The sequence below is a fragment of the Ovis aries genome, chromosome 3 (assembly GCF_016772045.2).
Source record: "Ovis aries strain OAR_USU_Benz2616 breed Rambouillet chromosome 3, ARS-UI_Ramb_v3.0, whole genome shotgun sequence".
Lineage (NCBI taxonomy): Eukaryota > Metazoa > Chordata > Mammalia > Artiodactyla > Bovidae > Ovis > Ovis aries.
In genome coordinates, this window is record NC_056056.1 from 6,451,009 (window position 1) to 6,464,271 (window position 13,263).

At 51.8% G+C, this 13,263-nt stretch overlaps 1 protein-coding gene across 5 annotated transcripts in view; it reads right to left on the bottom strand.

Annotated features, from left to right (window-relative positions):
- GPR107 (G protein-coupled receptor 107) overlaps positions 1-13,263 on the bottom strand; it is a 65,191-nt gene that overhangs the window by 19,868 nt on the left and 32,060 nt on the right. For all 5 annotated transcript variants that reach the window (XR_009599725.1, XR_009599724.1, XM_060411672.1 and 2 more), the window contains exon 14: positions 11,634-11,677. Coding sequence is in view for 3 of the 5 variants with exons in the window: in XM_060411672.1 (XP_060267655.1) it covers positions 11,634-11,677 (44 nt within the window). In the remaining 2 variants the exon portion in view is untranslated. The remainder of the gene's footprint in view (positions 1-11,633; positions 11,678-13,263) is intronic.

Genomic DNA, 13,263 nt, shown 5'->3' on the forward strand with positions numbered 1-13,263 from the left:
TGTTCACGCCAGGGGCGGTCAATAGACGGCCAGCTCGTGCTGCTCTCTGCCCCACTAATCCAGGTGGCCTCTGAGACCTGGGGCCCTTCCACAGAAGCAAATCGCTCCTACATTTGGACGTTTAATCCGCTTCATTGTGAGTAACTGAGAAAGAATGGCACCAACAATCGGACCATTTAAATGATGAAAATGCTTTAGAAGTCTCTTCTCAATTTTCCTTGGTGAAATAGATCCTGGCAAATGAAACTCCTGCCTTTGCTTCCGCAAGAACCCATCGGGAGAAGTGGCGTGTTTCTATTCCTGGATTTCAAGGTGCCGTGCCGGGACATGCATGGTTGCCATGGCCACCCCCAATGAAGGGCTCCCGAGGCAGACCAAGGGGACGGGACGCGGCAGGGGGTGGGGGGGTCAGGATTCCCAAAGGAGGTGGCGTCCAAGCAGAGGCCTGCCTGCGGCTCAGGAGGGAGTGAGAGTGGAGAGGTCGAGCCAAGAGGACGCTTGGGAGGAGCAGGCACCCAGGTCTGGAGGTGCTGGAGAGGCTGGGGATTCTGCCGGGTGGAGGACAAAACCCAAGACTGAGTCAGACGCAGACAACAGGCGGCCCTCCTTGAGGGTGCTGAGGCCCCCTGAGGGTCTCGAGCAGGGCAGAGCCTAGATCACATCAGCATTTTCGAACAACCTCTTTGAAGAAAGGATGGAAGAATTAAGAATAAGAGCCCAGGGTGTTTCCTGATGGTCCAGCAGTTAAGCTGCTCTTTCACTGCCGGGGTGTGGGCTCGATCCCCGGCCAAGGAACTAAGATCCCACAAGCCATGCGGTGTGGCTCAAAAAAAAAAGAAAGAAAGAGTAAGAATCCAACTGAGGTCACAATCCTTGAATTTTCGGAGGTTCCTCTAAGCAGTGGTGGGGTCCCTGTCAGTGCAGAGTGGGGAACGAGGTGACCTCACCTTCGTGGTTGGGGAGCAGGGGTGACGTTGAGGATACCGGAGAATTCTTCAGGGGAAGTCTGAAGCCACCCTGCCCTCCACCTGCCATCACAGGGAAGGAAATCAGGGGCAGAGGCAGAGCTGACTGAGGGGAGGCAGGGGGCTTAGGATGCTGCAGGTCTCATGGGAGTGAGAGGAAAGGAGAGGACAGGAAGGCACCACATTGCTACCTCCCTGGGATGCATGCCAGCAGGGCTGCCCATCAGACACTCGCAAGAGAGGCAGGCCAGGAAGCACACGCTGAGTGAGCCTGCACACCCACGTCCAGGCCCCATGGGGAAACGTCGCATGGGCAATGACGCCAGGTCATCCCAGGACCCGTGCTAGGATGAATAAACGGACCTTAGGAACAATTAGTGGTGACTCTAACAGATGCAATCGCAACGCACGAGCTCAAGTTTGATCTGGAAACCCACCCGTCACGATGGACATCACTTGCAGTCAAGAGAAAAACATCTGTTTGCGAGACTGCTGCTTATGGGATCAGGCTCTGGGGTCCCATAAGGTGTCCTTGCCACAGCCCAGGCTGCGAAGGCAGGAATAAAGCTCACTTATTGTGAGAAATAAGTGGGTAACAGCGCAGGCCCTGCACATCTGAACACCTTGAGTTCAAATTCCATCTGTGTTGTTTATGGGCTGTGTGACCTCAGGTAAGGTGCCTAACTTCTCTGAGCCTCGGTTCCTTCACCTGTAAGACAAAACCACTGCCACCACCTACCACTGGGGCTGTTGGGGGATGGATGAGGCGGTACGTGGAACCCAAACAGCTCACGGGTTTCAGCAGTGGAGGAGCGTCTGATGTTAAAGCGTTAGGATTATATTAGGATTAAGTTGATCCCTGAGCAACACAGATGTGACCTGCTCCGGTTCAGGTCAAATATGCGGATTTCTTTCCCCAAAGGTAAACACTACAGACTAGAGGCCCTGTGGCGTGTAGGATGCAGGAACGGCAGTGACGGAGGGCCAGCTGAAGCTGCACTCTGATGTTCGGCTGCGCAGAGAGTGAGCACCCCCAACTCCTTGTTCAGGTGGACGCAGCTTCAGTCCGCGAGTGGCTGTGCCGCAGCGGCTGCCACCTCTGGCAGGAACCCAGGCGCTCATAAGGGACCAGGAGCCAGCGGTGGCCCCGGGCTCTCCTGGCAGCGGGCGGCTGTATGCACACGCTGAATCAGCCTGCTGGGCGGGGAGGCACCGGCTCCGAGGGGGCAGCCTCGCCAGCATGATGCAAGGAGCAGTGATGGAGCAGGTCGCAGCCTGGAATCCCAAGCCTCCCTTGGCTTTCCTTCCAGAAAAGCTTTCCCTGCAGTTAAGGACCACGGCAGGGCTGGGCTCCCGCGGGAGTGTAGGCTCCCCAGGTCTGGGCTATTTCTGACCCACCACGAGAAGCAGCAAATATGGTAAAAGAATGAGTGTGGTGGCAGGAAAAATCCCTCGGACAGGAGCCGGGAGACCTGCACTCCGGTCCCTGCACCATCAGAACGCCATGGGCCTGTGCCCAGTCTGCACTGCCTTCTCTGGGCATCAGTTGCCTTCACGGGAGAGTTTCTTCACGGTGGGTTACAACTTCTTCCTGGCAATGGCTCTTAACTGGGGTAAGCACCAGAATGCCCTGGAGGGCTTTACTGACAAGACAGATGCCCAACTTGCCCCTGACTCTTCTGGAACTAGGCCTGGCTGGAAGGTTCTGAAAACCCTCCCAGGGATCAGGGAAGGACAGGGATGGGAGGCAAGGAAGGGGAGCAGCCCAGCCGCTTCAGGAGCTCCTACAAGGCTACGGCTTGTGGCTTCCTCTCCCTCCCACTCATGCTCAGGAAAACAGCCATGACTCTGGGTTCTGGCAGACGGTTTTTACCGATGGGAACAGAACAGGTGCCCACCAAGGCGGGAGGAGCCCAGGCCTCTCACATGCTTAACAAGACAGTCCTCTGACGCAGCAGCATGTGAGCAGATGTAAGCCTGGATATCCAGAGGAAAGGCCACCCCCTCCCTGGACCGTCACCTTACCTTCCCTCTTTACACCACAGGGTTACCACACAGGCTGGCAAGATGACAGACCGTGCCCTTACTCCCCAGGCGGTCTTCCCTGATGGTCCTGGAACCGGGACCATGAGAAAAACAACAGGGCTGGCTGTCACAAGGCTTCCCTAGTGGCTCAGATGGTAAAGCATCTGCCCGCCAATGCAGAAAACACAGGTTCGATCCCTGGGTCGGGAAGATACCCTGGAGAAGAAAATGGCAGCCTACTCCAGTTCTTGCCTGGGAAACCCCATAAACAGAGGGGCCTGGTGGGCTACAGTCACGGGGTCGCAAAGAGACACGACTGAGCAACTGAACAACAACAAGCTGGTGGTCACATCTACTGAGCAGTAACCAGGCACCAGGCCACGCACCCTTCAAGCTTCATCTCGTGTGATCCTCACAAGAGACCCTATGAGGGCAGGGTCATCGCCGCCAATGCCTCATACGTGAAGGATTCAGGCCTGTAGGGTTTAGTACATTACCAAGGTCACACAGCTTGCAAGTGAGGAGGGCACCGCTCAAACCCAAGACCCTCTCTCCAAGGACCAAGCTTTTAATCCCCACACTTTGTGCTGAAAGAAAGGCAATTCACAGCCTTGTAATTCACCAGTGGCCCAGGGACATGATGGTGGCTTGACATGCTCGTCAATGCCGGGGAGCTGCCAGCAATCCATCCTGAGGGTCAATACCGATAGATCTATGGGACACACAGAGGCGAAGGCCCACAAGAGTCTCCTACAGGTGGAAAATTTCCCAAACAATCCTTTCCCAGAAAGCCTCGAGGCTTAAAAACATCCGCCCTACCTACCCGCTTTTTCCCTGCTTCCTCCCTGCTGCTATGGAGGAATTCTGAGTCAAACAAAAAAACCAGTGAAATGAGTGTGATGGCAAAGCCAGGCCAGTGGGAGACTCGGGCTGACTCACTCTCAACAGTACGGGCTCCACAGTCTGCCTCCGCTCCCGGCGCGGGCCTGCTCTGGGCGGGGGACAGACCTGAGAGAGCCAGGCGTCTCCTGACCTGGGACCACCCTGCTCCCAAAGCGTCCTTTCTGGGGAGCGATTAACTCATGGGGCACCTTCTGGCCTCATTAAGAGACCCCACTAACCTATCTCAGAGAAGGTGTCAGGAACGAGGGTGGGAGAGGGCCTGCTAAGAAAAGAAGGACTACTAACAGGTGAAATTTTTGACCTTCACTCTGTTGAGGCTCATGTGAAAACGTGGTATTTCCACAGTCCACTTAAAACATCCACTCCAGTGACCCAGGAGTGGTCAAAAGTCACAGTTAAGAGCTGTGCGCGCATCTTCTTGTAAGCAAAAGCTTACCTTCAATGACTAGCGAAAAGAAACAAGAATGGCCCAAGAGAGTGGCTGACGAGGAACGTAACTCTGCGAAGGGCTTTGCTGAGTCAAGCATGCTTCTGCCTCTCTCTTCCCTTCTGCTCTAGAACTGCACCAGAGAACCCCCTGCTAGGGGGCTGAAGGGTCCTCAGGGCCGAGCAGTCTCCGCCTCTGCTGCGGTCAGCAATCACCCCATCACACCATCTCCAGAAGCTACCATGATGAGCTGCGCTGAGCAGCATGTCTGGGCCCCACCCTCCCCACCCCAAGGCTGTGCCCATGGCACATATTCAGTGCACTGCGGCGAGGGAGATGGATAGACATCCCGCTGCTTGAAGACACAGCCTGGCCAGCAGCAACAACGTCTCCGCAAGAAGAGAACCTGACCTCCCTGAGTGCTGCAGCAGTCAACAAGAGTTGCTTTCAACTGTGTCTGCCTCGAGACCCGGAGTCACATGTGTGCTGATACCCCCCAGAAAAAGAACCCAGACGGCTGAGCAGGCCTGCCGGGGGGCCAAGGGAGGGACCCCTCAGGCAATCAGGTCCCCAGTGTTTCAAAGGCCTAATAAAAAACAGGGCTTCCCAGGTGGCACAGTGGTAAAGAGCTCATCTGCCAATGCAGCAGACCCGAGACCTGGGTTCGATCCCTGGGCCAGGAAGATGCCCTGGAGAAGGCACAGCCACCCACTTCAACATTCTTGCCTGGAGCATCCCATGGACGGAGGAGCCTGGTGGGCTACAGTCCATGGAGTCGTGAAGAGTCGGACACCACTTAGCAATGGAGCACACACAGGCTAAAAAACTGGCCATGTGTCCAAGATGAAGCGGGTTCTCAGCCTAGGGATGTGAGGGGCCCCTTTGCTTTTGGCTGTAGGTTACACATACTCAGGGTGGTATCCCCGGTTAAGTGACCATTTCAAAATGTTGCCCAGAAGCTGTGACCAGGATGACAAAAGAGAAGGAATTTTGGGTGATCTGAGATGAGAAAGCTTTTGGGGTTTAAAGAAATTAAAAATCACTGTTTTAAGCCAATCTCAAAAACTAGATTTTTTTTTTCCCTCTCATTCTAATGACAGTCTACTTAGCTATGGTTTTCACCCTTCCTACGGTCACAGACTTGTTTGAAAATTTGCTGAAGGCCACACAACCCTGCCCACACCTGGGTGCCACACGCCGGGGTAGGGCATCACGGACGCCATGGGACAAACAGCAGGGTCAGAGGGCTGCCACGTGCTTTGGTGAGGCGGCCCTGAGCACAGGACAGAACCCTCCAAAGGCCTGACCCATGCCCCCTCACCTCACGCCATAGGAGATGCGGGCGTTTTATGAATGCTTCTGTCACACCACCCAGAGAGCGAGCCAGCAGGTTACTTAAAGAAAATCATGGATTCCCATTAGAGTAACAGGTTAGGTAAAATATCAGAGCAGAGGATGACGTAAAAGTTATTGTTCCAATCAAACAACAAGAAACACAGCTCTGGACACAGAGCTGGAGTTCAGTAAATAGCAGGGTGAGCTTTACAGTTTTCACAGTGCTCAATATAGAGGGAAGTCAGTCAACACCGCTACACTGTAGGTGCGGTTTCTAAGATGGTATCTCTTGAATGTCTACAGCAGCCAGCAGCCGGCAGACTCTTTTTGTGCGCGCTGGAGAGCAAGTGTTTCAGGCCCTCTGGGCCGGGTGGTCTCTGCCACAGCCCCTCAGCCCTGCCACTGCAGCGCAAAAGCAGCCACAGACCACAAGTGTACACAGGAGCACGGCTGTGTTCCAATAAAACTTTATCTACAAAAACAGGCGGAGGGTTACTTCTCTTCCTTTCTCGGCAGTGGGTTTTTTGTTCGGCCTGTTTATATGAATAAACCCAAATAAAACATTCCCCCCCCTTAATTGTCCAGAATGAACAGACATCTTCGTCACAAGAATATGGCCAACTAAGTCTGAAACGGGCTCAGCAGGCACAGGAGAAGAGAGCCAGGCAGCTTCCGCTCCCGCTCGTGACCAGCAGAGGCTCAACAAGTCTCATCCCTAAGACACGGCTCTCAGACTTTCAGTCTCGGGACCCTTCCCACGTTCCAGAGCGTCTGTTAATGTGGGTCAAGTCTACCAGTACCTACCGTATTAGAAACTGACACAAATTTTTTAAATATTTAATAACTCATTTATAGGTTAACAAAAATAAATCTGTTATGTGTTAATATAAACAATGTTTTCCTCATAAAATAAAAAACTCAAATTTCAGGAGAAGAGTAAAACTGTTTCCCATTTTTGCAAATCCCTTTAACGTCTGGCCTAATAGAACAGAACTGGATTCTCATATTTGCTTCTGCCTTCAGTCTGATGTGAGGGAGTGTTCTGATTGAAGTTTATTTAAAAAAAAAATAGGGCCTGATCAGAGGCAGGCCTTCTCAGAGAACTGCAAACAGTCGTCTTTGATTTTGCATTACAGCTTGACAAGTGGTAGCTTCTTAAAGATGGGGAACTAAGACGGGGAATCTGAAACTGCAGCAGTGAACTTCCATACTGTCACAGTGCAATCCGCTGGTCCACCTCAAGCGTTGAACAGATCTTTTACTCATGTGTGTGTAACATGCACTGATCAGGTGGAAAATATTCTCTCACTGAGTTAGAGGAGATCTCTGAAATACTGAAATTCATCATGAAATATTTACATTTATTAATATCACCTCTGTCCATATCAGATGTCTGTTAAAAACTGGGAAGCTGTCAAGTTTACAGGGGTAGATTCTACGTTTTCCTAAATTAAAACCTGTGTTTTCAAGCGAAAATGAGATCACTGACAACAAATACTTTTTGCTTTCCTGAAGTGACATACACATTTCATTCAATTTCAAGAAAATGTCTGTTAAAAGCCCAGGCCTGAGTAACTGTAGTTTGACTGTCATCATTCCTTCAAATAAAAACAGTGTCCTGGGCCTTCCGTGGTCAAGAATCCGCCTGCCAATGCAGGTGATCTGGGTTCGACCCCTGGGTCTGGGGAGATGCCACATGCTGCGGGGCAACTAAGCCTGTGTGCCACGACTACTGAGGCCCGCACTCCCTAGAGCAGCCCCTGCCACGCCAAGACCTCACACCGCAACTAGAGAAGCCCGTGCAAAAGTAACAGAGACCCAGCAGAGCCCCAAAACGCCCGAGAGAACACAGCTGGCGGAGCTCACAAGCTCACACCGCCGCACACGTGCTCTCCCTCAAGATGGAAGCACAAGTGCTTCCTGGGCGTGTCCCATTCCACTCGGAGCCGTGAAAGACAGGAGCCCAAGGGCTGCGATGTACCGACGTTGAAAGTTTCTCCTAACTCATCAAGGGCTCTCTTCAGTGACGCGAGCCTTCTCCACCCGTGAGTAGGCGAGAATGAAGAGAAGGCAGCGGCCACAGCAGTCCGGTGCCCCGGCCGAGCAGCCTGCTGAGGTGCCAGCTGGCTTACCCGCCACTGCTTCTGCGCCATCAGTGCAAAAATCAACAGCAAAGAAGGCTGATGACATCGAATTACGAAGAAAGTTCTGACCCCAAGGACCCTCTGGAGGATGGTTGCCCTGACGAACCGCTGTGACCTCTCGAGGTCACAGCTACTTTCAGAACATGGCAGTGGCTGGAATGAAGCCACTTCTCCACCCCCCCCAGCAACCAGCCAACCACCATTTGTTTCAGGGCTTTTGAAGCTCATGTGAAAGCTAAGATTCCCCAGAACGCTTCCTCTGAAATTTTCCTCAGAAACTCAAGGGGGTTGTGGGGAGGGAGATGCTCAGAAACAGAGACTGTTAATTAGACGCAGGGCGTGTATCCCCAAGGCATCCTCTGAGGTAATGACACTGGAGGAAGAAAAGGGAATAGGAAGGCAGGCTCAAGGGCAGAGACGGCGACTCCTGGCGGGCTTGAAACGCAGCGGCAGCAGAGTCGGACGTGCCTGTGAAGGCTCCATGAAGCCGCCTCTCAGAACGCGGCGCAGCAGTGACTCCAAATGACAAAGGACGTGAGAGGAGCCAGCACGTGTGACAGAGGAGACGAATGCGTGACTAGGACAGTGGGCAGCTTCGCCCTCCATGCCGTCCTTCACACTCTCTCAGCTTCAGTCAGAAGGAGCCCAGAGACGAAGACGTCAACAACTCCAAGCCCAGCTTCTCTGAAAGCACCATGGACCCCAAGTGCAGGCAGAGCGGCGACAGACAGTGCTGCCCCTGCTTGCGATCAGGCAGCTTGGGCGGCACACTCTTAAGAAGCTGACGTTCTTAAGCCCAAGTCACTGTCAAGGTCATGCAATTAGTCAGTGGAATAATGAGCCTAAGAATAAGAACCAAAGTGTCAGGCTCCATCCAGCGAAAAGCTTCCAAATGCAGGAGATTTTATCGTCCACAGCCTTCACTCTGTCAGCTGTCTCAGGATGGGCGAGATCTCAGGAAGGGCAAACTGAGGAGCAGAGGGTCAGCACCACATCCCAGACCCAGGGGTCCACGGGCGGTGTGCTCACTCGAGCCTTCCCGTGCCGCCGCACCACTGTCCTGGGCGGCAGGGCGGGGCACGGCCACTCAGCAGTCACGTTTGAGGAGGGCCTGCCAGCACAGCCAGCTGGCCCGAGTTCTCTGCAGGGGAGACATCAATCGCGGGGACATGGCTGCCCTGACTCTGCAAGTGTCGCAGCTCTCAAACTGCAGAGTGAAGCACGCGTCTGGAGATGAGCTCAAAAGCACCCCCAGCCTAAGTCAGTTCAATGGAGGAACTCAGATCAAGGAGACACCCCTACTCCCATCTACTCTGTCCCCCTTTCAAAGGGTTTGAGATATCTGCTGATGGGAAGTGGGTGCTTTCTTAATGGTCTGTCCCCCTGAGAACGGTGGACTCGAGCCTGGTGTGCCCTCACGACTTCCAGCTCTCGGACTGGCCCTCCACTCAAGAGGCCCCTTGCTGTCACCTGGTGGAAGGAATAGGAAACTGCCTCATGCGCCCTGGACGATGACAAAAGCATGCCTGCTCCATGATGCTTCTCTTCACTACGGATGTGGGCGAGCAGGGGTGACCCCTCCTGGCTGCACCATCTATCCCAGGGAGAACACTTCACCAGGATGCTCAGCCAACGGTCAACTTCTCATGGAATAAATGGTCACAGAGACAATTAACTGCCACAGTCACCCTTCATGTCCTCTAAAAGGAAGGTGGAGAAGGCAGAGAGGTGCCAGAGGGTCAGGATGGCGGAGAGAACGGGAGAAGGCAGTGCTGAGGAAGAACCAGGAACTCACCAAGGGGAAGAAGAGGACAGATAAAACTGATCGACTGGAGGACAGTACCCTTAGGGTTTTTAGACATTTTCAGTCGAATGGTCAGAAAAGTGAACCCAGAACCACAAGTGTAAAAAGATTTAAAAAAGTTAAAATGTCACATCTCAACACATTAAAGTCAGAGAAAGATCTATTAAGTTACAGAAATAATAAACGGGACTTCCCTGGTGGTGTGGTGGGTAAGAACACGGGACACAGCCAATCCCTGGTCCGTGGAAGCTCCATGTGTCTCGGGGCGACGAGGCCCACAAGCTACAGCTACTGAGCCCGCCTGCTGCAGCTGCTGAAGCCCACGTGCCTAAAGCCCGTGCTCTAGAACAGGAGAAGCCACCACAACGAGAAGCCCACGGCCCGCGACTGGAGAAAGACCGCGAGCAGCAACAGAGACCAAACCCGGCCAAAACATAAATAAAACCCGTGAACAAATACAGCGGTATGCACACATTAAAAATAATAACAACAAAACTAATTTTACATACAACATGCATAGAAGAAGGAAAAAAAGTCAAGAAAATGCCCAAACAATAGGTATTCCCAGAAGGTGGGTTTTATTTTCTACTTTGGATCCTCTTGTTTGTGACAAGATGCTTTATTGAGACTCTCATTTGTGGTCTGTTTTCAGTAGCTTTCCTTCATCCACTGCGAGAAGGCAGGAGGGTTCTATGAGATCCACGGCTCAGAGGAAGGCTAGGTAGCCAGGCTAAAAGCAAAAGATTTCTGCAGAGCACAGTCCAGCTTCAGCTCACTGAAAAGAATCTATCACCGAGGGCATTCCAGAGGGAGAAGGAAACCCAGGGCCTTCGAAGGAAGGAGTGAAAAACACGAGAGAGCTATTTCCTGAGACTAGAAAGAAAATGAGCTGGCACATTCTGCAGGGGGTGGGCCTGTGGCCCCCCGGGGAGCCGAGGGGCCTTGGGAGCCTGGAATTGAGCACTGACTGAGGCTCCCAGCCTGGCATGACCCTCACACACCAGGCTACTCACAGCAAGACCCGGATAGCAGGAATCTCAACAGGAACTACTGTGGGCCTCAGACTATGTATTGTGCTCTCAATAAGAATCCAAGATTGTGCCTGACACTGGTGGGAAGGCTTGAAGTCAGGTTAATTCAAATTAGAGAAAATGATGTGATACTCATACAGCAAGTGTGAAGGAAGATTCCTACCTACTATTTACCAAAATTTCCAAAATGAATCCACATTACTTTTACAATCAGAAAACAGATTGACAACATATTTTATCTAACGACAAGTGAATAATCTGCCTTAAAGAACATTAGCACAGCACTGGGTGTGTGACTTCATGGATCCAGAGGCAGGTGGGACCTTTGTGAGTCTGGCTCCTTGACCCCTGTGGCCTGAAATCCCCACTTGGCCCACGGCACCCTGCAGTCCTGGACATGATTCAAATAAGCCCCGAGACACACACAACACTTTCTCTGCAGTTTCTTTTCTGACTTAGGAGGTCGAGTCGGAAAACCAAGAAGCAGCAGAAGGGTTCTAACTGCACGACAACTTAAAAATCAGATCGCTTTAGAGGTTCTTTCTGGCATCAGTCTCTTTTTAAATTAATACCGACACATCTATTTTGAAAGTGTGTTTTAAGTCAGCAGGAAGGGACGCTTTACACATAGCCATCCCGGATCCATAAGACCTTCTGTTCGCATGGGGAGGTGTTATCTGGTCCTTCCAAGACAACATTTGCTCCTCCTGACTCAGTTTTGAGAAGGTGAGGATCACACTCACGAATGGAAATGCGGTGAATCATCTGGTAAGCAGAGTCACTCCCAAGCCTTATACAGCTGGGCTCAGCAACGCTCCCCACCCGCCTCGTCACCCAACAACCCCCAACAACCGGGCTGCTCTTACAAAGCCCCTGCCCACCCACCCTCCCCCCAGGAAGCCAGCCTTCCCTCCCCCCCCGCTGCAGTACCCAGGCACAAGGCTTTAGGGAAGGCTGGCCAAAAGAGCAAAAGAATACAAACAATACAAAGGAACTTGCCTTTTCCATCTGTGGCTGATGCTTCTTGTAAATGCCTGATTGACCTAAAAGAAACATTTGCAGAACAAAAGGTTAGCTAACGAATTTGCATTCCTCTCCATTTTCAGTACTAGTAACTTGAGGCCTTGAATTTCTCCACATAAACTAAAAGGCTGGAATGGATGACTTTATAGAGCACTCCCTAGACATGGTGATGGTGATAACCAAGCCTCAGGCATGTGTGGCTCTCAAGCCTGAGAGTTAAAGACGCCCTCTGCTGGCTGCATGAAGTCTGGCAAGGGCCTGGTGTGAGGGGAGAGATCAAAACACAGTCGTGAGCAGTCTGCATCTGCTGCTGCTGCTAAGTCGCTTCAGCCGTGTAACCCCTAGACGGCCTCCTACCAGGCTCCTCAGTCCCTGGGATTCTCCAGGCAAGAACACTGGAGTGGGCAGCCATTTCCTTCTCCAACGCATGAAAGTGAGAAGTGAAAGTGAAGTCGCTCAGTCGTGTTGGACTCTAGCGACCTCATGGACTGCAGCCTACCAGGCTCTTCCGTCCATGGGATTTTCCAGGCAAAAGTACTGGAGTGGGGTGCCACTGCCTTCTCCATTGCATCTTCTTTAGGTTGGTGCAGAAGTAACTATGGTCTTGCATTGTTGAACTTTGCTGTTTGATTTTGGAATACATTCTTAAATAAATGTGGTTATGTTATACATCACTTTAATGCACATTCCTCGCTTTATTACTTGCTGTTTATTTTATATTTATTTTAGACTAGGGAAATGACTACCATTCCTTCAAGCATCTTGACAACTTCTTACAGGAAAACGCTTCCACAACCAACAGGAGGCAGAAAATGCTTTCCAAGAGCTTGTTGAATCCCAAAGCATAGATTTTTATGCTACAAGAATAAACAAACTTATTCCTCATTGACAAAAATGTGTTGATGGTAACGGTTCCTATTTTGATTAATAAAGCTGTGCTTGAGCACAGTTATAATGATTTAAGGGCTTCCCTGGCGACTCAAACAGTAAAGAATCCATCTGCAATGCAGGAGACCTGGATTCGATCCCTGGGTTGGGAAGATTCCCTGGAAGAGGGCATGGCAACCCACTCCACTACGCTTGCCTGGAGAATCCCCATGGACAGAGGTGTCTGGCAGGCTACAGTCCATTGGGTCGCAAACAGTCAGACAAGACTGAGCAACTGAGCACACACAGTGATTTAAAATTCACGGTCCGAAACTGCAATTACTTTCCACCAGCCTAATATCTAATCTCAGTCCCACCACTATGCCCCCACCCCAAATGGACCAAGACAATGCAGGCTCAATGAGCTCACTTGCCACCTGGAGAGGATGGACCCTATAAGGTCACAGGCCGACCTCTAAAGCCTAGACCTAGGGGCTGTGAGCACAAGGATTCATGCAAACTTGGTATTTCACTGACTGGGTATTTCTAACTTTGCCAAAAACATGCTGGCCTCCAAGGAGTCTTTTCCAGCTAGAAAGTGCTGGCAACTAATTACCATTAGTACAGACAGCAGAACAGGAACGTTCTTAAGGAAGCTGTGGACCAGCGTTCCAGGCAGAGCTGAGGGGCACGGAAGGAGGGACTGTCTGAGAGGAAGGGCACAGCGCGAGCAGACCCG